General features: G+C 40.7%; 1 protein-coding gene and 1 long non-coding RNA gene across 2 annotated transcripts; one reads left to right on the top strand and one right to left on the bottom strand.

Annotated features, from left to right (window-relative positions):
* Positions 1–311: 311 nt before the first annotated feature.
* On the bottom strand, positions 312–20,133 carry clptm1 (CLPTM1 regulator of GABA type A receptor forward trafficking). The gene is made up of 14 exons (XM_053646419.1): positions 19,990–20,133; positions 11,441–11,562; positions 10,059–10,182; positions 9,592–9,750; positions 7,316–7,433; positions 7,137–7,222; positions 6,879–6,999; positions 6,534–6,778; positions 6,359–6,452; positions 3,913–4,103; positions 3,709–3,804; positions 3,469–3,604; positions 1,366–1,533; positions 312–1,207 (listed from the first exon to the last, which is right to left on the bottom strand). The coding sequence occupies exons 1-14, from the start codon at positions 20,041–20,043 to the stop codon at positions 1,005–1,007; spliced, it is 1,917 nt and encodes a 638-aa protein (XP_053502394.1). The 5' UTR covers positions 20,044–20,133; the 3' UTR covers positions 312–1,004.
* Positions 20,134–20,206: 73 nt separating this feature from the next.
* Positions 20,207–23,533, top strand: LOC128620995 (uncharacterized). The gene is made up of 4 exons (XR_008388204.1): positions 20,207–20,366; positions 22,265–22,305; positions 23,032–23,063; positions 23,143–23,533. It is a non-coding gene; the product is annotated as an uncharacterized LOC128620995 (long non-coding RNA).
* Positions 23,534–23,805: the final 272 nt, after the last annotated feature.

Raw genomic sequence — 23,805 nt, 5'->3', positions numbered from 1 at the left:
TTTCGGAGGAAAAAAAAAGCAAGACAAAGAAGCCATTTCGTCCCAAAAATATTCAGACTACACCGACCTGTCTTGCACATATCAGAGCCTGCAGCTGCAGCATACTTAACACGCCACAATGGTCCTGCTTTGGAGTGTGTTCATGTAACGGGGCGGGGGGGGGTAATCTGATGTGCTCAAGCAGAAGACCAAAAGTTCCTGCTATTGTTTCATTTTGACATCAGCACAATTAGATTTCACAAGCTGACTGTACAGGCTTAGAACATATAAAAGAAAACTATGAGGCCAAAAAACAAAACAAAACAAAAAAATGGTATGAATCATCATTAACATATTAATAATGTTAATGTAATTACTTTAATACCTACAAGGTTGCATTTTTTGTTGTTCAAGCTTAGAACACCAACCCTTTAAAAAAAAAATTCACAGTCTCCAGTGAGTAGTATGCAGGATCTGCAGCTCACGTTCTCCAGAAGTTGTGCTGCTTCCTCTCACACTACTCACCCCTGTCCTGATACACAGCGTTCACGCATGGAATGAGAAAAGAAAATGTGATGGAATCCACCGAGAGGGGCGGTGGGAAGAAAGGGGAGAAAATTTTTTTAAAAAAGCTTGACTTGGCTTCTTTTTTTGTCTTCTCCATATACGTTACAATATGTACTGCAAAAGCCCGTCTGCACTAATGGGACTTGCTTACTGGTTAATCTTCATAATGGTAGTGTTAACCAACCCAAAAATATACAATACAGTACATCACATTTTTACTTCACCTTGACTGCAAAATGTAGGAGATTGAAAAATATTAGGAATTCTACATTAAATGAGATTTTTTTTGTTTGTTGTTGTTGCAGATCTCATACAAAAAGAGGAAAGATGAACTGAAATTTCACGCAGTGTCCTTTAGAGAATACCGATATTCCAGTTCGCTTTCCTGACGATTAGACATAAACTCAGCTTTGAAGATGTCTGATACACCTTCAGTAGACAGGAGCATGTAAAATATATTAATCGTTTTTCTTCTCCTCCTCTGGTTTATCTGTGATGGCGGCAGCGGGGGTGGTGGCGGCGGTGGCGGCTGTGTCTCCCACTGATGCCTGAGCCGAGTTCTCTTTGTTGTGGTCCAATCCACTCGTGCCAAACTCATTGACGCGGTTGGGATCCACTCTGTAGATCCACCTCTGGTACAAGTAGATGAAGAACACTACATCTGTTGAAGAATGAAATCAAGTCTTAATGAAGGAGCGGGCAAAATTTTAACAGCAAATGCTACTCATTTCAAAACTATATAGCAAGTAATGAGGTTATAAATTTTTTTTTTTTTTTTTTTTTTTTAAAGAAAGAAAGTCACAGAGAGCTCATACGTACCATCTCGAAGACAGCCTATTCTGTACATCATGGGCATTTTGATCACAAACGCAAACAGGTCATCTATGAACGTGTTTAGTGCTTTATAGGTGAGCATCCTCCATGGAAGATGAGCCACTGACTTCATCTTATAGTTGATAAACAGCTGCGGAGTCATCGTGATGAAACCTGTGTTCAAAAATAGCATTTTTAATAAATAAATAAATAATAAAATTTTAAAAAGTGTCCACGGATCCTCACTTTGAAAATCTACCAAAAAATACTAGACCTTTTGGATACTCGTTTCAAAATACTATGCTTTGGGACACAATAATTCTAATCTCAGATACTATTTAGGACGGACAGCAGGTGACTGTGTGTGTTCTGTTTTGGAGAAAGCTAGCACAAGGCTAAATCACATGTATATCTTACTCAGGCAAGGTTATCTAGTATTACTGCGTTCGGTACTGCACTAGCAGTCATATTTTTTATCATTATCATGAAGGGCTTAAAAGTTAGAAATAATACCTCCATAAAACTTCTTTACCCACAAACAGCAGCAAAGCTTTCTGCTTTTATAAACTGGTGTGTTTGTGTACAAGTACAGGTCACAGTAGACCAAAAACACGCTCATGTGTACAGCCAAAACACTGCTATTAGCTTTTAGACTGAAGAAAAAAAAAACAAAAAAAAACCACACACCGCAGTGCTGCTAGGCCGAGTACCCAGAAAACATAAGCGCAAGATTGCAAGTAAGGAAGAATTTGTCATGAAAAGATAAGCGGAGTTAAATGGATAATTACCATCGAATGTGTCAAGCAGTAGTTTCATTTAAACTTTTTAACTGCACTTGCTACAGGTTAATTTGGATTACTTTCCAATCCTACTTGAGTAAATACGTTCGGCACTTTTTCCGCCAGGTTTTTCTGGCTAAATTTCAGCGTCTTGCGCGACGTAGTGTATATAGGTCATGCTGAGTTGTAGACCTATATACTGTTCACATTCAAGACCTATTTATATATTTATTTATCTGCACGTTTGTCCAGATCACATAGTCCTAGTTAGATGTTGTTGGGTTACAGAGTATGCTCTTAGCAAACATTAGATAAATAAAATACATTATTGCGGCTGAGGGGGTGGGGTGTCTGGGGGCGTGGTCAAGCACCAATTGTGAATGGAGGGCAGAGTCTTCGAGTAGAAGTGAATGAGTGAACGCCTGTGTGTGATTAACCTTGCTCCTTTTTTATATCGTTTCTTGCAGTGAGGACATGCTGAGCATTGAGAGCGCCTGTAGTGCAGAACAATGCCACTTCCCCGTCAGCGTTAAGCTGAGCTTGTTTATGTGCGTGTCCCGAGCATTAATCAATATACTGAAACATTCACACCGACATGAAAAATCATTATTATTAATTTTTTTTTTTTACTTTAAATCTCATACCTCATTGACACCAAAATCAACACGCATGCACACGGAAACTTCCATCGCATGGAAAATACATCCTTCACCACGTCTCGGCATGCTCTACCGGCCATGTGAAGTTGGTTATTTCATACACGTGCTTCTTTTTTCCAGACCCAGCATCAGGTCTGAGCTTTAATGCATGACTGATTGGTGTGTATTAGTGCAATTGCATGTCTTATTCTCAAAGCTATGCTTTATTTATGACAATATATGTAACAAGTCCATTTTAGGACCTTGAGGAAAGGGTTAGGCAAAACGATGCATTGATTAAAATGGCTTAAACTGTTACTTTTAATGACTACAATTCATTTTACATTGTCGAAGTCGCTCAGATCCTTCCGCTCGCCCATTTTTCCTGCTTCCAAACACATCAACTTCGAGAACTGACTGTTCACTTGCTGCCTAATAAATCCCACCCATTTACAGATGCAACTGTAACAAGATTATCAAATGTTATTCACTTCACCCGTCACTGGTTTTAATGTTATGGCTGTTCGGTGTATATGCGCATAGGGACTGGACTTTTGTCAGTCGGACTTGCAGCTCCAAATGAATTGCCCTGTATTTGTAATCTGTCTCGGACATATAACTGCTACGCTTATGGGATGCTCGGGACAGAAATTATGCTGTGTGCATTGCATAAGCGTTAAATCTGCACTCACCGAATGTTAACAAGAATCCATAGAGCATGCTCAGCACCCATGAGTACCAGCCTTTGTGCTCTACATAGATTAAGCTGTAAACAGCATAGCACCCAAAGAGCGGGTACAGGAGCCAGGACAGGTACTTAAAGGCCATCTAGATAAAAAGAGCAAACAGAAGGGAAAAAAAATAAATCTAACTTCTCAGATGTCTTTAAAAAGAACAATCATGCAAATGGCTCCACTGGAAAGCACACTTACATCATCATAGATTTTAGTTGAAGATTCAACGTATGTGGACTTGTCTTTGAATGTCAGTCGTGGAATAACTCCTGCAATCTTGTTCTCTCTGTCCAACTGAAAAGGCCAGAGAGGAGATCAGACGTAAACAGTTCTTATTCAATAGAATAAACTTCAAATAAAAAATAAAATAAAATAAAATAAAGGTTGGTTGTTGCTGCTCACCTTGACGTCCATGACTTTGGTGATCTTCCAGAAGTCGATGAGCAGCCCGATGAAGACGCTGACTTGCACCACAAAGTTGGTCTCGTTGTCCAGGATGTAGAGGAGCACCACCAGGGACTGGAACACGCCAAATATGATGGAGCGCACAGACAGCCCCTCCAAAGACTGGCGACTGTTCCAGAACTGGATATCTGAGTGAAGAGAGGGGAAAATAAATGTAACAAAATAAAAAGCTCACAGATTAGCAATGTGAGCTTTAACACAATTTCTGTATTTATGGCATGTCACCAAGACGCCTGGGTCAATGAGCGAGTACGTTCTCTTGCTCCAAGTTAAGTAGTCAATTCTAAAAGATAATACAAGAATATGTTTTATACGTAAAGCTAAAAGCCACATGAAAGAGCGTTGACTTTAAATATTATTAGTAGTAGATAATACACTTGTATGAATGCATTTCAGCAAACAAAAGAAATGCATCCAATGACTCAACATCATTTTGCCATTCAGACAGCTTTATGTCTTACGCCTTTTACGCAAAGTGTGCTGTGAACTCGAACCATGCACTATTAAAATGTATGAAATGTTACAGACCGTGGTTATACCATTATGACCTTGGACCCCTTTCAAATATACAGGCATTATAATCAGACATATACACCGTTCAACCATAATATTAAAACCACCTTCCTAATATTGTGTAGATCCCCCTGTGCCACCAAAACAGCTCTGACCTGTCGAGGCATGGACTCCACAAAACATCTGAAGGCGTGCTGTATCTGTATATCTCACCAATATGTTAGCAGCAGTTCCTGCTTGTAAGTTGTGAGGTGCAGCCTCCATGGATCAGACTTGTTTTTCCAGCACATTCCACAGATGCTCGATCAGATTGAGATCTGGGAAGTTTGGAGGCCGAGTCAACACCTTGAACTCTTTGTCATGTTCCTCAAATCATTCCTGAATAATTTTTTGCAGTGTGGCATGGAGCATTATCCTGCTGAAAGAGACCACTGCCATTAGGGGATACCGTTGACATGAAGGCATGAACTTGGTCTGTAACAGTGTTTAGGTAGGTCGTACGTGTCAAAGTAACATCCACATGAATGCCAGGACTCAAGATTTCCCAGCAGAACATTGCCCAGAGCATCAAACAATGCATCTGCCGGCTTGCCTTCTCTCCATAGTGCATCCTGGTGTCATGTCTTTCCCAGGTAAGTGATGAGCATGCACCTGGGCATCCACTTGATGTAAAGGAAATGTGATTCATCAGACCAGGCCTCCATGATCAAGTTCTGATGCTCACATGCCCATTGTAGGTCCTTTCGCCAGTGGACAGGGGTCAGCATGGGCACTCTTACCGGTCTGCGGCTACACAGCAAGCTGTGATGCACTGTGTGTTCTGACACCATTCTATCACAGTGAGCATTTAACAATTTGTGCTATAGTATCTCTTCTTTGAGATCGGACCACAGGGCTAGCCTTCGCTCCCCACACGCATCAATGAGCATTGCGAGCCCATGACCTTGTCGCCGGTTCACCGGTTGTCCTTCTTTGGACCACTTTTGGTAGGTTCTAACCACTGCATACCGGGAACACCCCACAAGACCTGCTGTTTTGGAGATGATCTGACCCTGGCATCTAGCCGTCACAATTTGGCTCTTGTCAAAGTTGATCAGATCCTTCCTGCTTCCAACACATCAACTTCGAGAACTGACTTTACTTGCTGCCTAATAAATATATCCCACCCCTTTGACCATTGCACCATGTGCCACTGTAACAAGATAATCAGTGTTATTCATTTCACCTGTCAGTGATTTTAACATTATGACTGATTGGTGTATAATTAATACACACAGTCAAAAGTTTGTGGACACTCAACTGAAATGTTTCTCATGATGTTAAAAACCTTTTGATCTGAAGGTGTGAGATTAACTAAAAAACTCGAAAAAAAAGAATGAGCATGTCTAAACTTTTGACCGGTAGTGTCACACACACACAGTATAATATATAATCAGACACTGCAATCACATACAGCTGTAGGTGCCTTAAGGTCACCCACCAATCAAAATGAAGATAAAGATCTGGTTAAAGGTGTGTCTGTGGTGTGATGGAACTGGTTTCAAGTGGAATTTGTAAAGAGAATATTAGAAACATTAAGCTGCCACCAAATTAGTTTGTAGAGCAGCACCTGCTGATGGCGGACTAAACACTGTTAGAATGCATTTCCACTTAGCTGTATTATGTTGTGTGATGTGTTTTGAATGTATCGTATTGTGACCAAACACCAAGAAAAATTCCTAATACATGTAAAAGTATACGGTAAATAAAATGGTTGATTCTGCTTGCCAACCCCTAAATATATCAGTAAGAGGTAAATCATCCTACCGATCCGAACCTGTTTACTACTGCATAAACTGACACAGCACGGAAATCAGCACATCGAACTCACCGTTCTTGAATGCCAGGAACTCAAAGATGCTGTGCACGATTGAGACGACAATAGTCAGGCCCAGTAGGTAGGGATTAGTCTCCAGCAGCGCCACCTGTTGAGCAAAATGTCCTTTATAATATGTTCTCTGTCAAACAGGCATTACAACAGAAGAATTAGTGATATAAGCTCAGACCTTAACAGAATCCTGGTCCTCATCGGACTGCTCGTACGTGTCCTCGCTCAGGAAGTTCCAGGGTGAGCGGGCATTCTGAGCTGCATACAGCTGCCAGCGCCACAGAGACAGCGGGCAGAAGGTGAGGCGCAGGGGCAGCTTCTCTAGAGTCTCGTTTATGGGGTAGTAGTCCTTCTGCAGGTTCCAGTAATCGTTGAAGTAAACGATGGGGTAGTAGTCCCCACTCACTGCATCAAACTTGACGTCTGAGAGAGAGAGAGAGAGAGAGAGAGAAGGTACAAGTTAAAGACTTTTGGTACTCGGCTTAATATAGGTACAAAGCCTCCTGAGAGTGGGAATACTTACGCTGGTCGAGGGGTGGGGGCACTGAGCCTTTCACCCAGGCTGTGTGATCATCTACCATGTTGATAGTTAGGTTGGGATGCCAGTGAGATATGATCTCCACCGGACCATGACTTTCTGCCCGCTATAGACATACATGAACACTTTTTTTTTTAATCCATACTCTCTCATTACCAGTTAAAGAACAAAACTGTTTTAGGCAATTATTTTACATTCAATGACCCATAGAGTTTATGCCTACACATTTGTTAGCACACAGACCTTAATCATCTCTGGATCAGCTTCTGTCTCTCCCGTCAGCAAGTTCTTCGTCTTCAGAAACTTCCTGCGCTTGAACTTGTTCAGCACTGGTACGGAAGCAAACAGAAACAACGAGTTATCACCTGAGCCTCAGCACTGAATGTGTACCACTACTGAGCGTGAAGGCTGAGCTGACTCACTTCGTGTAGCGTGGACGGTGGCCAGCCTGCGATACTGGCCTTTGCGTTTTGGATCTGGATGGAAGCCACTCTTGGTGAAGTACACGTGGATGTATAACGAGCCGTTCTTCTTCATACTCTGTACAAGAAACTCAAATTAACTGCGTCTACACCGGGGGTCAGGAACCTATGGCTCATTCAGTGAGTGATTATGGCTCAATGGCGGTGAAAAACAAAAACAAAAAAACAATCATGAAAGCTGGTGTGTCAATTCAATTGAAACGCTACACATTTTAAAATATTACATAATTCATAAATCAATGCCAGTTTGTCATGTATACACCAACCTGTGGCACAACAAGCTTAAATTTCACTGGACAATGTGGAGCAGAACATTCTGGTCTCATTTATAAACTGGGTGAAAACGACATAGTCAGTTTTCAGTTTTTTAACAAAATGTGAAATGGCTAAAAGAAAAATGAAGGGGAAGAAAAAAAAAAACCCAAAGACGACGAGTATCGTTCTTCCCAGTCCAAACGAACAGACAAATTTGCTTATTTTGAAGTCACATTAATGGTCAGTAAATGTTCAATTTACTCTTGCTCATGTACTGCATCATGTATTGATTTACGATTTGATGAAACTATCATAGTTAAATGAAGTGCAAGTGCCACCTACAGGCCTATAAGGTGAAGTGCAGGTTGTTAGATCAAGAACCAGTAAAATGTTACCACTTTTTATACTTATGCAATAACAGTAAAGATAATAACTAATAATAATAATAATAATAATAATGTAAATAAAAACATCAAAAAGTTTTAACTTTTCTCTGGCTGTTTAAAGAAAAAATTAACTTTTTTGGGCGCTTTTATGGCTCTCCCAGCTGAAACGGTTCCCGACTTCTGGTCTACACTGACCACCAATACCAATATTCACAGGCTCGAGTCTGCCCCGATTTCCAATACTGCTTTAACACACCTGGGTACATTCTCTTGGGGAAATCGCAGTGGACAGTTTAAGAGCCATCCATTAAGGGCAATAAATGAACAGCTGAAGTGTCAGTGGTTATGTTTATGTAAGACTGTCCAAACATGTTTATGTAAGACTGTCCAAATTTGAATTATGTGTGTAGCTGAAAATTTTTATTCACATTTTATAAACATACAAGAAGCTTACAAATCCTGTCAGAGTGAAGCTTAATGCAGTTTTATGTTAGCAAAGATGTCAATAATGTCACTTGTGTTTTATGTTAGTTGAATTATAATGCACATGCGCCGCAAATAATGGCCGAAAAAGTCTCAATGAAATGTTTGTATATCTTTTTTTTTTTTTTAAACACACAAACACCTAACATCTGAACAATTTCATTCTACCTACCGTATGTGACCATTTACTCCAGTGAAAATTAGTAACCGGCCTATCTATAAGCTGACGTGGAAGGAATAAAACACTTGGTGGCATGCTGTTATAAGAAAATAATCAGCACGGAGAAGTGTGACTGTTACCATGGCAAATTTGATTTAGATTATTCCTCTTACACCGCAACAATTGACCAATTACTTTATTATTTAAGAATTGCATGTAGGGCTGGGCGATATGACCTTCAAGCATTATATCATGATACTTGAAGACATTATGATATGCAAATGCATACCACAATATATCATTTAGCTAACAAACTGTCTGCAAAACAGTAGTAAAAAAAATGTTAATTTTTTTTTAAAGTGACAATACATTTCTTTAATGCCTACAAAGACAAAGATTAAGTTGCAAAAAAATGTGTCAAATCAACAGCATCCGTTCAGTACCGTTTCATTTATTGTAATAATTAAATACATCACCATACCAACCATATATCAGAAAAGTGTATTGCGTAATCATTTATCACGATATAGATATTATAACCGATGTAGCGCCCAGCCCTAACTGCACGTCATACATAACATAAAGGATGCAAGAGTATTTCATTTAAATACCCACTCCCTGTGCTAGGTACATACAGTTGTGGTGTTCAGTATGTGGTTACGTGTGTGAAATGTGAGATTTGACTCAGGAGTACAAGAGAGGAAGTTAATGAAGGATTGTTCAAAACAGTATCAGCACTCAGGGCATGTTTACACTTTACACAGACTTCTGTCTGAGACAGAAAATAATCTAGCTAGATTTACACAAGACAAACATCCTAATATGATTTGTTTGTAATAAATCCATTCTCTGAACTGTGAGCATGGTCACAAATAATCAAACAATGTCCTTTAATCTTTAGTTTATGTGACAATTACTGCCTAAATCTTTACCTCAGGTGTGTCCAGTTCCAGGTAATGCTCATAGCATCCGTCCCCTGCTTCTCCTGTGGTCCAGTCTCCGTAGACCAGGTCCCGCTGGAACCAAAACAGTGCTTCTGTGCTGTTGAATTCTGAAAATACCTCATTTTCAGATAAAAACACATACAGATCCTAGGAAAAGAAGAGAAAATTGTGTTATTTGTGTCATTATCAAACATGTCTCTGTGTCATAACAAACAGCACAGCCTATTGCATACCAGTGAATTAGTACGCAAGCCTCTACAGGGGAGAAAGAAAAGAAAAAACAGCCAAGGCAAAATGAAGTCCTGTACAGTCATCACGTTTAGATTCCAGCACGTTCATGCCAGGTAATTACGCACTGCAGAACCCAAGCTACCTGGATCAGTGCCAAAACAGACCTTAACAATACTTTAAGGACTGCACTGTAATGGCTTATATTTATATTTAGAGCACAGTACCATTAGGGTGTCCTTGGGGAAGAGGTTGCGGCTGGGTACCCGGGGAGCGCCTGCAGGGGTGCTGGGGTCAGGGGTCGATGACCCTCTGCGGAACCAGCTGCTGATGGCCCATATAATGAAGATCCTGGGAATTGTACAATCACATCAGAGTACCATTAATACAACCTTGGGTTTCGGATGTTTAAAAAAAATAATAATAATAATAAAAATTAATAATAATAATAATAATAATAATAATAATAATATGCAGGCCTTCTCACATGGCTGAAAACACTGGTTAAAAATCAATGCTCATCTGCTGCAAAAACTCAAATTCAATTTCCCCAAAACCCAAAATGTATTGCTCAGTATTGAGACCTACAAAGAAAAGGCGATGGAGCGCAATGATGAGATAAATCAGTATCATAATCTGCATCAGTGGCTCAGGTGGTAGAGCGGGTTGTCCACTAATCGTAGGGTCGGTGGTTTGATTCCCGGCCCACATGACTCCACATGCCGAAGTGTCCTTGGGCAAGACACTGAAGTTGTTCCGGACGGCAAGCTAGCGCCTTGCATGGCAGCCCTGCTACCATTGGTGTGAGAGACACACTTTGTAGCACCGCCAAGGTTAAAAAAAAAAAGAATAATTTATACGCCATATAAGTGCAGACCATTTACGTTAGCGCCAAATAGTGCCCAATAAATATTATGAATGATAATAATAATAATTTTAAAAAAAAAACAACAGGCTTAGTTTATGGCTCTTTAGGGTCTAGCAAAAATGCTGATGTGTTCCAGGCAGAAAATTTCTTATAGAGTTCAACAAAAAGGTTTGTGTGGATGCAAAATCATGTTACTTGCTGAAACGTTTCTGACATGGAATATACATTAATTAGTAAATAAATATATAAGCCGCCATAATATTTCCAAGCCATCTAGTTTTAGTCATTTCTATTATTATCATTTTAAGAATTGTGGGACTTGGCACAAAAGTCTAAAGCTCTAAATCAAAACTGCTTGACTATACTGACCAGGCATAACAAGAATCCTCAGAGTAGTCCACTAGGACAAGTACTGTTATAATTAACCACGTTATTAATGACTGCTCCTAAAAGAAGCTTTTCTGATCGTTCTGCGAGTGTCATCTTTTCGAGCTGCTACACGAGACAAGAACTGGGGGATGGGAGCCTGCAGTGGGAGCTCTATTTTTAAAGTAAAATGAAGGGTTATGACTAAGGGGTGCGATTACGTAACCAGTAGCCCTGGTGATATAACGGAACGCTGTTCATCGCTGTTGCCATAAGAATGTGCTAGAAAGTGCATTTATTTCCAATTTGCTGGAAAGATCAAGATCACAGTGCTTTATGTTTTGTAGCAGGCAGCTGAATAACATATGAACTCACCTGAAAAGGACACCCTTAATGACTTGCCAGGCGTTGGGCTGTTGTTGTTGCTGCTGCGGATCCTGCGCAGTCGCGCCCGTCTGTGCAACCTGGCCTGAAGCAGCTGCGCCATTACTGCTCACCTATACAAACACACCATGCCCATTCATTAATCACCACTCATCATCAACATAATTACACCACTGCTTTTAGAAACGTCCAACAATGCATTCATGGATTTTTAAACATGAGGCTTAAACAAGATATCATCATTATCATCATCACCACCACTACGTACACATTAATGCTTAATCTGTGTTATAAAGCCCATTCAACCAGATAAAAAGGAGATGTGTGACTTTACTTCACTGCTACACCAACATCTGGGACAACTTCCAAATCCACCCCATCTTTAACCAATGCTGGCCAACAGATCTAAATATTAGTAAATAAATGAGAATCCAGCGTTCAGGTTCCCAAAATGAGACGGTAAAAGATCGAGAAACCCAAAATGTAGCATGTCACAGGAACGGAAGCCATCAGGAATAATGTACACAGCAATAAGTATATGAGAAGAATCTGTAAATTATACACAACATGCTGGTTTATAAAATGCCAACTACATACTTACCTACCTAACTAAATACCTACCTAACTACCTACCCGTCCATCTATCGGTCCATCATCCAACTATCATCCATTCACCTATCTATCCCTCCATCTATCCATCTATCCACCTATCCCTGCATCTGTCTATCATCCATCTATCCATCCATCCATATAAATCATCTATACATCCACGTAATTATCATCCATCTATCTATCATCCATCGATCAATCCACTTGTCTATCCATCCATCTATCCCTCTATCCACCCATCCATCTATCCCCTGATCCACCCACCTATCCATGTAACTATCACCCAATCAGCCATCCATTTATGTAACCATGCATCTAGCTTCTATCAATCCACCTATCTATCCACCCATCCATCGATCCCTTGAACCATCCACCTTTCCATGTAACTATCATCCATCTATCACCCATCCATCATTCTATCAATCCATGCATCTATCTATCATCCATCTAGCCATCCATCCATCATCCACCTATCCATCAATCCACCCATCCATCATCCATCTAGCCATCCATCTACCATTCATCTATCCATCCACTCTTCTATCATCCATCCATGCATCCATCTAGCCATCCATCATCCACCTATCTATCCATCATCCATCCACCCATCCATCTATCTATCTATCATCCATCCATCCATCTATCTATCATCCATCCATCTATCAGCTCTTTGCATAACAATTCAGAAGCCGTGATGCATCTGATGGTTCTCACGCTTTGTCCTCACGAGTAAACATTTATTACTCTCTGCTCATCAAATGCACTTTCTCCAATTAAGGAAAACAAAACATTATGAGAAACTAGCCCATCTGAAATTAGACTGTAACTAGACTTAAATGTTGTTTGAAAGATTTTATTAAATGATGGATTAGTGCTACATGATACACTGTACTGACAGTGCTGATATTTCAGAAAGGCACAACATGTAAATGGAGCCTCTGACAAAACAAACGCTTTATTGTGACGTCCTGACCAACCTCAGCTGCTGCAGATGAGATCATCGGTGCGGGTTTGAGCATTTCCATGAACCAACAAATGAAAATCAATGTTCAAAACAATGTAGGCTGATCTCGCACCATGTCACGTTCAGGATTTAAACATACTGCACTGCAGTGTAATATCTTCTCCGGTTCATTATAGCCTGTTCAAACCTAAACATTTATTAAAGCTAGAAACAAGTAGAGATAAGATAAAAGCCAGAGAACTACAACAAAATACAAACACGATTTTACACACACACACACACACACACACACACACACTCAACTAAACACAAGGCTTGGAGTAAATTCTAGTACTAGTGCTACAAATGGCTGTAGTTGTTGAGGGGAGAATTTGAGCATTATATTTATATACCTGCTGCAAAGCATGCACACGCCCAGGAAATCCACAGCTACATCACGGATAGTGGCGACATGCGGCGTATGTGGCAGGTAATTCAGGCCATCAGCAACTACAGGACAACATCACCCACCTGTGACAGTGATGTCTCCCTTCCAGATGTGCTGAACAACATCCACGCTCGGTTTCAGGTGCAGAATGACGTGGCAGTGAGGAAGACCACCCCTCCTCCCAACGACCAGGTGCTGTGTATACCCACGGCTGACATGAGGAAAACTCTACGCAGATTCAACCAACTGAAGGCTGCTGGACCAGACAACATTCCTGGCAGAGTGCTCAAAGGATGTGCAGACCAGCTGGCAGAAGTTTTCACGGACATCAACATCTCCCTGAGCAGCGCCATCATTCCAACGTGCTTCAAGGCCACCACCATTGTCCCCGTGCCGAAGAAGTCTCCAGTGTCCTGCCTCAATGACTACAGTCCCGTTGCACTCACATCCATCATGAAGTGCTTCGAGAGGCTCGTCATGAGGCACATCAAGACCCAGCTGCCCCCTCACTGGACACGGTGCAGTTCGCGTATCGCCCCAACCGCACTACGGATGAGGCCATTGCCACCACCCTACATCTGGCCCTCACCCACCTGGACAAGAAGGAGACCTACGTTCGAATTCTGTTCATAGACTTCAGTTCAGCATTCAACACAATCATTCCTCAGCGCCTGATTGGAAAGCTGGACCTACTGGGCTGGAACACCTCCATCTGTAACTGGATCCTAGACTTCCTGACTGGGAGACCTCAATCAGTCCAGATCGGGAACAGCATCTCCAGCACCACCACACTGAGCACGGGGCCCCTCAGGGCTGTGTGCTCAGTCCACTGTTGTTCACTCTGCTGACTCATGGCTCCAATCACATCATCAAGTTCGCCGATGACACGACCGTGGTGGGTCTCATCAGCAAGAACGACGAGTCAGCATACAGAGAGGAGGTGCAGCAGCTAACGGACTGGTGCACAGCCAACAACCCGTCTCTGAACGCGTACAAAACAAAAGAGATGGTTGTTGACTTCAGGAGAGCACGGAGCGACCACTCTCCGCTGAACATCTCCAGCTGACGGCTAATCCGTGGAGATCGTCAAGAGCACCAAATTCCTTGGTGTTCACCTGTCAGAGAACCTCACCCGGTCCCTCAACACCAGCTCCATAACCAAGAAAAACCCAGCTGCGTCTCTACTTTCTGCAAAGGCTGAAAAAAGCCCATCTCCCACCCCTCATCTTCACCCTGTTCTACAGAGGAACTACTGAGAGCATCCTGAGCAGCTCTCAACATTGTGGATGACCCCACACACACTCTTCACGCTCCTGCCGTCTGGAAAAAGGTACCGAAGCACTCAGGCCTTCACAGCCAGACAGTTTAACAGCTTCTTCCCCCAAGTCAACCGACTGTTCGGAGCCACACTATCACTTACTGTGCCTGTTGTCCTGTTTTTGTAGTATTGTACTGTCCTGTGTTGTTTGTTTACATACATTTGCATGTACAGTTTATGTAAAAACGTGTAGATCTTATTTAGTTCTGTCTCATCTCATGTGGTTAGTGTGTGTGTGAAGCACCATGATCCCGGAGGAACGTTGTTTCGTTTCACTGTGTACTGCACCAGCTATATATGGTTGAAATGACAGTAAAGTGAACTTGAACCTGTATTCCCATATTTATAAAAAGTAAGCATAAATTCCAGGAGCACTAACTACTTACACCCAGTGCTGACTTCCTGTATATATCACACCATCCCAGCATTTATTATGCGAGTTAGTCAAACGCAAACATGGAAGCGTATCAGAGTGTAAATGATTACACACGAGCTGCTTCGGGGCTCCATGTCCACATGATTGAAATGAGCTTAAAATAAACCACAACGCTTAATCATTAAGTCCGACCTCGTGGCACACAAATAACGAGGGCACGAATGTTTCATATTCAAGATGCATAAAACAGTGTGTGAAGTACAGCTGCAACAATCACTCAAAATAACCCACTGTCAAATAATCCGCATTTGACATGTTGTATTCTTAACAAAAATACGTCCTAACGCGAGAACGCATTGAGCAGCTCTGTGGGGGTTGGGGAAGGGTGTAATGTCATTTCGCAAGATGTTCTTGTGAACTTTAACTCAATTTTCCAACCGTTTAAAGAATTACTGATTGAAACCACAAGGACTAGGCGTGTTCTCTCCTATCCAACACCTAACAGAGCACAGATTGAAAATAGCCACACGTCAATGATGCGCTAACATTACGTTTCATTTTTAGCCTAAATAATCTGTCTCTTTATGCTTAATATTGAGGCAAAGTGTATGTGGCTTAGTTCAGTTTAAATAAAGTGGTAGAGAGAACGATCCACTTAAAATCCACAAAGTTCTAACTTCTTACTTGTAACGTAAACTAGTTATTGTAATAATAATTGGTAGTAAATAAGCCTTAGAGGAGAGCAGGAGAACAAGATGTTAGATAAAGTTGTTCCTCACAGGTTTGAAGAAAAATCACTGAAGAAAAAAACCCAATACATAATAAAGAAAATTACCACATTTAAGCTAAATAATCAACTATTAACATGAATTTTTTTAATATGAAGTGTTTTGGGGTTTTTTTTGCAGTCCTAGTGTGAAGGTTGAATCACTGGAGTCACAGACAACTTGAGATATACCATCATTTGGAGACAAAAATCCACTCTGAACCCTATTTAATATGTTTATACTGAAATTGTTTATTTGAGTGATTCTGGTGCTGGTTTGTGTTACATCCTTTTTATTCCCAGGAGAAGTTAGTGTTTGCGTGCCATGCTGGTGTCACAGGGGGATATTGCTATTGCTAGCGCAGTTACAGAGGCGTTTAACAGGAGGAAGAATGTCAGCAGGTAGGTCTACTGATCGAACGGTTAAGAGTTCAAATCCCGGCACCACCAAGCTGCCACTGTTGGACCCTTGAGCAAGAACCTAATGCTGTGTTTGAGGTGAAGTTGAAACTTTCTCGCTTACAACCGGTAAAAGCCACCAAAAACACCCTGACAAGTCGAAATTTCAACTCGTCAACTTAGATTAGTCTTCTCAAATACCGGTTCCTTCCTTGTTTAACGAAGTGATGTCAAATCAACATGGCGGAACGGTGTAAAGTCCCCCATATCTACTTTTAAATTTCTTTAGAACAGCATTGGCTTTAGATCAGTTAATATAATATACAGACACAATACTTGGTTAAATCTATAACACTGACCATACTAATCGCTTTGGAAAGGTAATCATCCACATTAGAGTTAACACTAATGTTAACCGGATAACTTGTTGCTAAGCAACTCGCTATTGTCTGCTGTTGTTCCTCTGCTGCAGTTTCAGTCCAAAATGCTGCATGAATGCTTGTAGAACAGAACCAGTAGCCACTCAGCTTGTTAAAAGTAGCTTTTTATGAGCTCTGACCGAGCAAAGACACTTTTGTGAAGCCGTCCATGTTTTTCCACCCATCCACTTGACACGCCGAATGTCCAGAGGTGGGAAATGACTTCATTACAACTTGAAAATCACCACTTGCAAGGCACCACGAACTCAGCGTTACCCCTCTACTGCTCAGTTGTAGCCTGTCTCAGTTTTAAGTCACTTTGAATAAAAGCATCAGCCGAATGGGGTCATATGTAAATGTAAATATGAGCGATCTCAAACTGTCAGTGATAACAGTCAGGTTTTACTGTTAGCTCCTAAAAACAAAACACGCAAGAGCTTCTTTTCTCACTCACCATTTTCCAGCCACGGTCAAGGTCATGTTAATGCAAAAACATTGGAGACAGAACGTTGGGGTCAAAGTCCCAGAATGCAATGCGGATATACATCACAGTTGCGCAATTACGGAGAGACTTGACTTGGCTGTTGGCCGAGATGAAGTGTCGGCTAATGAGAAAATACTTGTATATCCAAGTAAAACTCGTTTAAAAAGGTAACAAGTGCTGCTTAGTATACTGCTGATGCCTTGAGCGGCCATGTTGATTTCATGTCACTCTGTAAACTGGGAAGGAACTCTCAATTGACGAGAAGGACTTTCAAACTGAGGCGGCGTTTCCTTTGGATTTCCTGGTTGGAGGTTGGGAATTACAGGTTGCGAGTTGAACCTTGGGTGCATCTCAATCAGGTCCCTAGTTCAGCAGTCAGGGCACTGATCAGGGAGTCAGCCATTATAATCATAAAAATTGCACTCCTTTCAATGCACTGGAATGTTCGCTGCCTAAAAAAAAATCCCACAATGCACTGCAAAAACCAGGGAACATCAATGCTCACTGTGTTCCCTTACTGGAAATGACATCCTGACGTATAGTGAGCCAGGGTCCTTACCAGTGCCCCAACTCGTACACTATATACACTGATTCACCACGTAGGGAGCTGATCGAGACACACCCCTTGAGTTGAATGCAGCTCATCAGGAGGTATGCGAGTGGCACTGACTACATTTACATGGACAGCAGTAACCTAATTATTGACCTTATTCTGAATAAGACAATATTCTGATTAAAGTGTTTACATGAGTCGCTTTTAGAATACTCTTTTCATGTTCCCGTTTTACATACGTGAAATTCTGGAGGGAACTTTGGACAGTGGGACGTGATGACGTAATGACGTGTGCCGTTAATTGATCTATGTTCTATAACATGTAAAACGTCCAAATCCGCATACTTACCTACTACATAGTATATAGAAATACATGTATTTCACCTTCTACTATATACTGTAGAAGGTAAATACGTGGTTTCGGACGCAGCTGTGCTCTCTTGTTTGCCGTCAAACAGTTGAGCGCTGCCGTGTGTGTATGTGTCCTGTCGCAAAATGCGGTGACAACTCCCACATGGTGTTAATAGTGTGATTAAGGTGTGTACATGTCTGTAACGCACTTCGATAATGCGACTAAAACAGGAATACTCCACATGTCTTAATTCGATTTGTGTTTACTTCGAGTATGATTTTAATCGGATTAAGGTCGTCAATAATCGCGGTTTACATGTGATGGGAAGTTCGGATCATTTTACCGACTCAGATCTTCGAATCTTGTTCAGCAAAATGAACGCATTCTTTTCACGTCACATTTGTCACGTCTGTCAAGTTGTTCTTTCTTTTGTCACGTCACACCTGTTCCCCGGAAACAGAAATGATTAGTTCATGTCTCGGGTCATTCGTTCGTCCCGTAAGTGCCCTATAGGCTGAATGCAGTGGGACTGTGACATGATGAACAAACGACTCGAACCCGAAGACTTGAGAGGTGACTAATCGTTGCTATTTCCGATACAGAACCTATGGGGATGTTGAAGCGCGTGCGTGGTCAAAAATGAACGACTCACTCTCTGAGACAGCTCATTGTTCCCAAGTCATATTAAAGATTCGTTCAAAATGAACGAATCGTTCATGGACGACACCTCACTACTGTTAACATGGTCGTTTCTTAATCAGAGTATCATCTTAATATCGGATTATTGTTGTCCGTGTATACGTACTGATTGTGTGTGATGGAGGAAACCGTTAATGAAGTGAAACTGATGAAAGATGTTTCAGCTAAAAAAAAAACACCTCAATGTCAAAATCTCTAATGCCAATGAAGAACATGTTAAGTATAAATATGAATTATACAGATAGCTGAGGATGATTTTTTTTTCCTTTAAGAGTCCAAAGGGTTAATGAAAGTGCTGTGTGACACTGGTGTAAAGGCCACAACATTAATGTAGACAGGACAAAATATACAACTGAAAGTCATCTCATTAGTGAGCAGACAGTATCATGAGACGAGAAATACTCAGACCAGTGGATCAGACCAGAGGAACCTGTATTAGGTATGTCTCCACAGCTAACTCCCTGGGCCTGCCAACTAACTCGCTGACAATAGAAATCTGCTGATGAAAGATGTAAGATGCTAACCGAGACACTCATCTCCACCGAGTCTCCTGCTTACCTTCTGGTTGACTGAATGATAGATCACTAGCTACCAGGCTAACTGGCCCGAAATAGATGTCAAGCTAATCCAGAGCCTCAGATTGCCACGCATTTAAAAAAAAAAAAATCCATATTCATGAGTCAGCAAATTTAACGAAACGTGTTTGCGTGTTTACGAGAGGCAATAACCGCACTATAAGGTTAACGATACGTAACATAGGTTAGCTTAGCTACAATTTTAATATATCGCTTTATTATTTATTTTTTTTACTACCGGCATTCTGTCAAATAGTATGGGTTGGTTGGTTGTTCTGACTCATACAAAGCACTTTCTGATTTCATAGGTTGACCACTTCGGAGCGTCACCTACTAGCCAATCATACCACAAGAAGCCAAACATATTGACCAATCCGAAAGCAGGAGGCGGGACCATTTTGTTCGGAATACAGGTGGACAGATGCAACGCGACTAAATGCACGGTGAATCAGGGGAATCGTCAATTCCGACCGGCATCAATTTGAATTACTTTAACAAAGCTAAGAGTTATACCGATGGACTTATTAAACAACTAACCCTATTTTCTAATATGGAGGCTGGAGTGTTATGTCTATATTTACTATTTCGGCCGCTCTTACCTCGCCATTGCTTACGGTGGACTGCTGTGCTCCTTCGGTCTCCTGCGCCGCCATCTTCCTTGTCTCTGTCCTACACTGTAATGTGGCGTTCTCGGTATGTAGCAGGAGATCTCGCGAGATTTGGGCCTAACCTTGGGATACCACTATGTTCCAATACATCGCGAGATCTGCACTAACAGCCTGTGATCGCCAGCGTTTACAACTGGAATAAAGTTGGTTTGACGTTGGACGTTCGATATTCTCAGATTTGCGGAAATTAAGTGACCGTCCCTAAAGTTACATACGACATTGTTATACACGTTTCTAACTTCAATAGCATTTTAAGGGCATGACTTACAGTCATATAACCAACTGTAAAGTGTTCATCTAGGTGTCAGGTATGACGCACACCTTTTATATTTTTGATATTTATTCAAATAAGCTATTAAATCATTAATCACTACTCATTACTAATTACTAACAAATCATTACTCACTACTCATTATTAATTACTCACTAATCATTACTCACCGTTCAAGACATGAAGTGTTCGACATTTTCATGAATATGAAATATTAAAACAAATAATCAACAGGGAAAATGCTATTAACCACAACGTGTATGTCACTATGAAGGGATTCATATTATTATTAATTCCCAATGCATGTGAGTCTGCATTTTTATTCTATTTATTTGGATAAACACGACATGAGATATAATTACATGAAAAATATATTGTAGCTTAATGTAAGGTTATATATATATATATATATATATAGAGAGAGAGAGAGAGAGAGAGAGAGAGATCTTAGTTTTGTTAGTTTTACTATTATTATTATTATTATTATTATTATTATTCAAACATCCCTCCTTTGTATGACCTTCATTTTTTATGAAGACCATTGGAGAACAATTAGATTTTTTTTTTTCTTGTTCCAGTTGTTAGTTTTCCCCCCCTGTAGTGTGCTGCCTCCAGCTGCAAGCATGAGCCATGACAGATATTAGAGAGAGAGAAATAATAATACACGAACTGGTGTGTTTAAATAAATAAATAAATGATCTTTTCATGCATATATCGGTGCAGATAAAATTCAAAATATGTGGCATATAAAAAATAGTCAGCAGAAAAATGTTAAAGTATTGCGAAGTTTGCCAGAGACACATAAACTGACCACAACCACTTAACATTTTAATAAACTATGTGCTCTTTTTAATACAGCATGTGCCTATATGAAGAGATTCCTATTCTTTAATTGCCAATAAATCTGAGTGTGCATTTTTATTAATTTTATTTGTATAAACAGTTTAAGCACATAAAATGATAATTATGCTATTATGCTTTAAAAGATATTATATTATCATGCGTGGGATAAAAGCTACACATACACACACATTTGAGCCTCAAGAAACATTCACATTATGTATAAGATCAATACTTAGTTTATCAATACTCAGATATATTCTTGTAGTGTAGTAATTTGATTGCCGTTCTGGATTAAATGTAGTTGAGAAACTAATACATATCATTGAACACGACAAGAACAACAACCTGTTTTAAATCGAAAATGAGCAATGACGCTAAAATTAGCTAGGTTATTTAACGTTAGCTAACTAAAAATATTAGCTTTAGTTATATAGCTCAAACCTGTTCCAGCATGACAATGCCCCAGTGCACAAGTGAGGTCCATAAAGATATGGTTTGCGAAGTGCCTTGACCTCAAGCCCGCTGAACACCTTTGGGATGAACTGGAACTCCAACTGTGCCACTTCGCCCGAAATCAGTGCCCGACTTCACTAATGCTCTTGTGGTTGAATGGGAAAAAATATCCACAACCACATTCCAAAATCTGGTGGAAGGCCTTCCTAAAAGAGTGGAGGATTTTACAGCAGCAAAAGTTAGGGGCCAACTTTGGAATGGGGTGTACAAGAAGCACATATGGGTCTGATGGTCAGGTGTCCACATACTTTTGGCCATATAGTGTTGTTCTAATGATGCATGGTGACGTTTAATCTTGGCATTATGATATGCAATGCTCTCAGGAAGGGGTTCTTTCTTGCAATGCTTCCAATCAGCTTGTTATGAAAGTAGCACAGAACAGTTGAAACCTGACCAGTTGAAAGCACAGGAAATTAACTGTGCAATTTGAATTTGAAGCCTTAATTGTGTTTGCACATTTTAGATCTATTTACTGATTTGTGCAGATCAACCTTTGTTTGTTTATGTTCTTGTGTTTTCTGTATGATAATGGATGATAAAGAGATTTTACATGTGCGTGACCTCATATTTATACTCCAGGGAAACGGGGCTCCTCGGGACTAAGAGCAAATGTTTTGCAAGTATGACAATTTGTTTACATCTTTAAAATCTTCCTTAGGGCTGTCAATAAATTTGTCATTTCAGATGCTTTGTGTTCATTATTTCTCTGCATCAGAGCAAGGCCAGGTTTGCTGTCAGATTAAAGAATTATATTGGCAATATTACTCTGAAAGCCTTAATAAAATTCAGAAAAGAAAAACCAAGAAGAGTCATGATGTCTCGTCACAATGTTTCTGGGTATGCAACCAGACACATCACCCTGACTCAATCAGCTTTTGCCTGAAGGCTGGTTGCCACAGAGTGTCATAGATAGGTACAATTTACTGTCATGATTTTGGAGGACTGCATTTCAGCCCATCAGTGAGTTTCTGAGTGCCATGATTACCAAATATGGAGAAATAAAAACCAGAGAAGTTAGCTAACTGTTGGAATTAACATCAATTAGTATTACTTAGTAATAGTAAGGACAGTTAAATCAGGAGCTAATTAATCTGTTGTTAGCAAGCTAGCTAACAAACAAGAGCTGTTAATAATAGTTAATATAAGCCCTATTCAGACAGGATTAGATACATGGGAAAATTGAGTCATTTCTCAGTGATTTTATTTCTATCCTCTTCAGCCATGTTGGTTTTGTTCTCATTTCTTTGCTGAGAGAATTACAAACCAATTTACCTGCTGTCTTTTGACCACCTCTGCAATGGTGTGATGATTTTAATCCCATCTGAATTGATATGTTTATCTTGCAGATTTTTTTGGGTCTCTTCGGGCACTGTTTCAGGTAAATGTCCTGTAAAGAGAGCAATATGCGACCAATGATGAGCTCAGCTAATCTCACCACTCTCGGTTGGTCCCTGCAGTTGCCAGTGGAACAGCTGCTGTACCATGCAGTGATGCAACCATTGAGAATGCTCTCAGAGGTGCAACGATATAAAAAAGTGTGTGAGAATGCCTGGGGCCATTCAAAACCATCTCAGCTTCCACAGGAAGTACAGACGCTTCCGGGCTGTCCTCACTACTGTGTGAATGTGGATGGACCATTCCATTGAAGTCGTTGGAAATGTGGACATCAAGGAATTAAGAATAAAGCTGAAATAAAGCTGCCAACCCTTTCCATCTCTGTTCTGTTGATGTAGATAGGGGCGTGCTCACCCACCTAGCTCTTCCTGTGGTCCATAATCATCTCCTTTGTTTTACTGACGTTCAGGAAGAAGTTGTGCTGTGCACCAGGCAGCCAGGGCTCTGACCTCCTCTCTGTAGGCTGTTTCATCAATATCTAAGATTAGGCCTACAATAGTGGGGTTATCGGTAAATTTAAGGATGCTATTTGAGCTGTGCTTTGCTACACAGTCATGTGTAAACAAAGCATACATAAGGAGGCTGACTGCGCAGACTTGGGGAGCTCCTGTGCTGAAGCTGAGAGAGGAGGATGTGAGGCTGCCAGTTTTTTACCACCTATCAGAAAGTCCAAGATCCAGTTGCACAAATGGCTGTCAAGACCCAGGTCCTTGAGCTTGGTGACA

The sequence above is a fragment of the Ictalurus furcatus genome, chromosome 17, assembly GCF_023375685.1.
Source record: "Ictalurus furcatus strain D&B chromosome 17, Billie_1.0, whole genome shotgun sequence".
NCBI lineage: Eukaryota > Metazoa > Chordata > Actinopteri > Siluriformes > Ictaluridae > Ictalurus > Ictalurus furcatus.
This window is presented reverse-complemented; position numbering and strand designations above follow the sequence as displayed.

Bases quoted from the DNA above. Each gene is read 5' to 3' on its own strand.
- clptm1 (XM_053646419.1), bottom strand. From the start codon at position 20,043: ATGGCGGCGCAGGAGACCGAAGGAGCACAGCAGTCCACCGTAAGCAAT. The intron at 7,434-9,591 runs GTAAAGATTTAG...TTTCTTGTACAG, and splicing joins TGGAACTGGACACACCTGAG to AGTATGAAGAAGAACGGCTC. The intron at 4,104-6,358 runs GTGAGTTCGATG...CTCTTCACTCAG, and splicing joins GTTCCTGGCATTCAAGAACG to ATATCCAGTTCTGGAACAGT.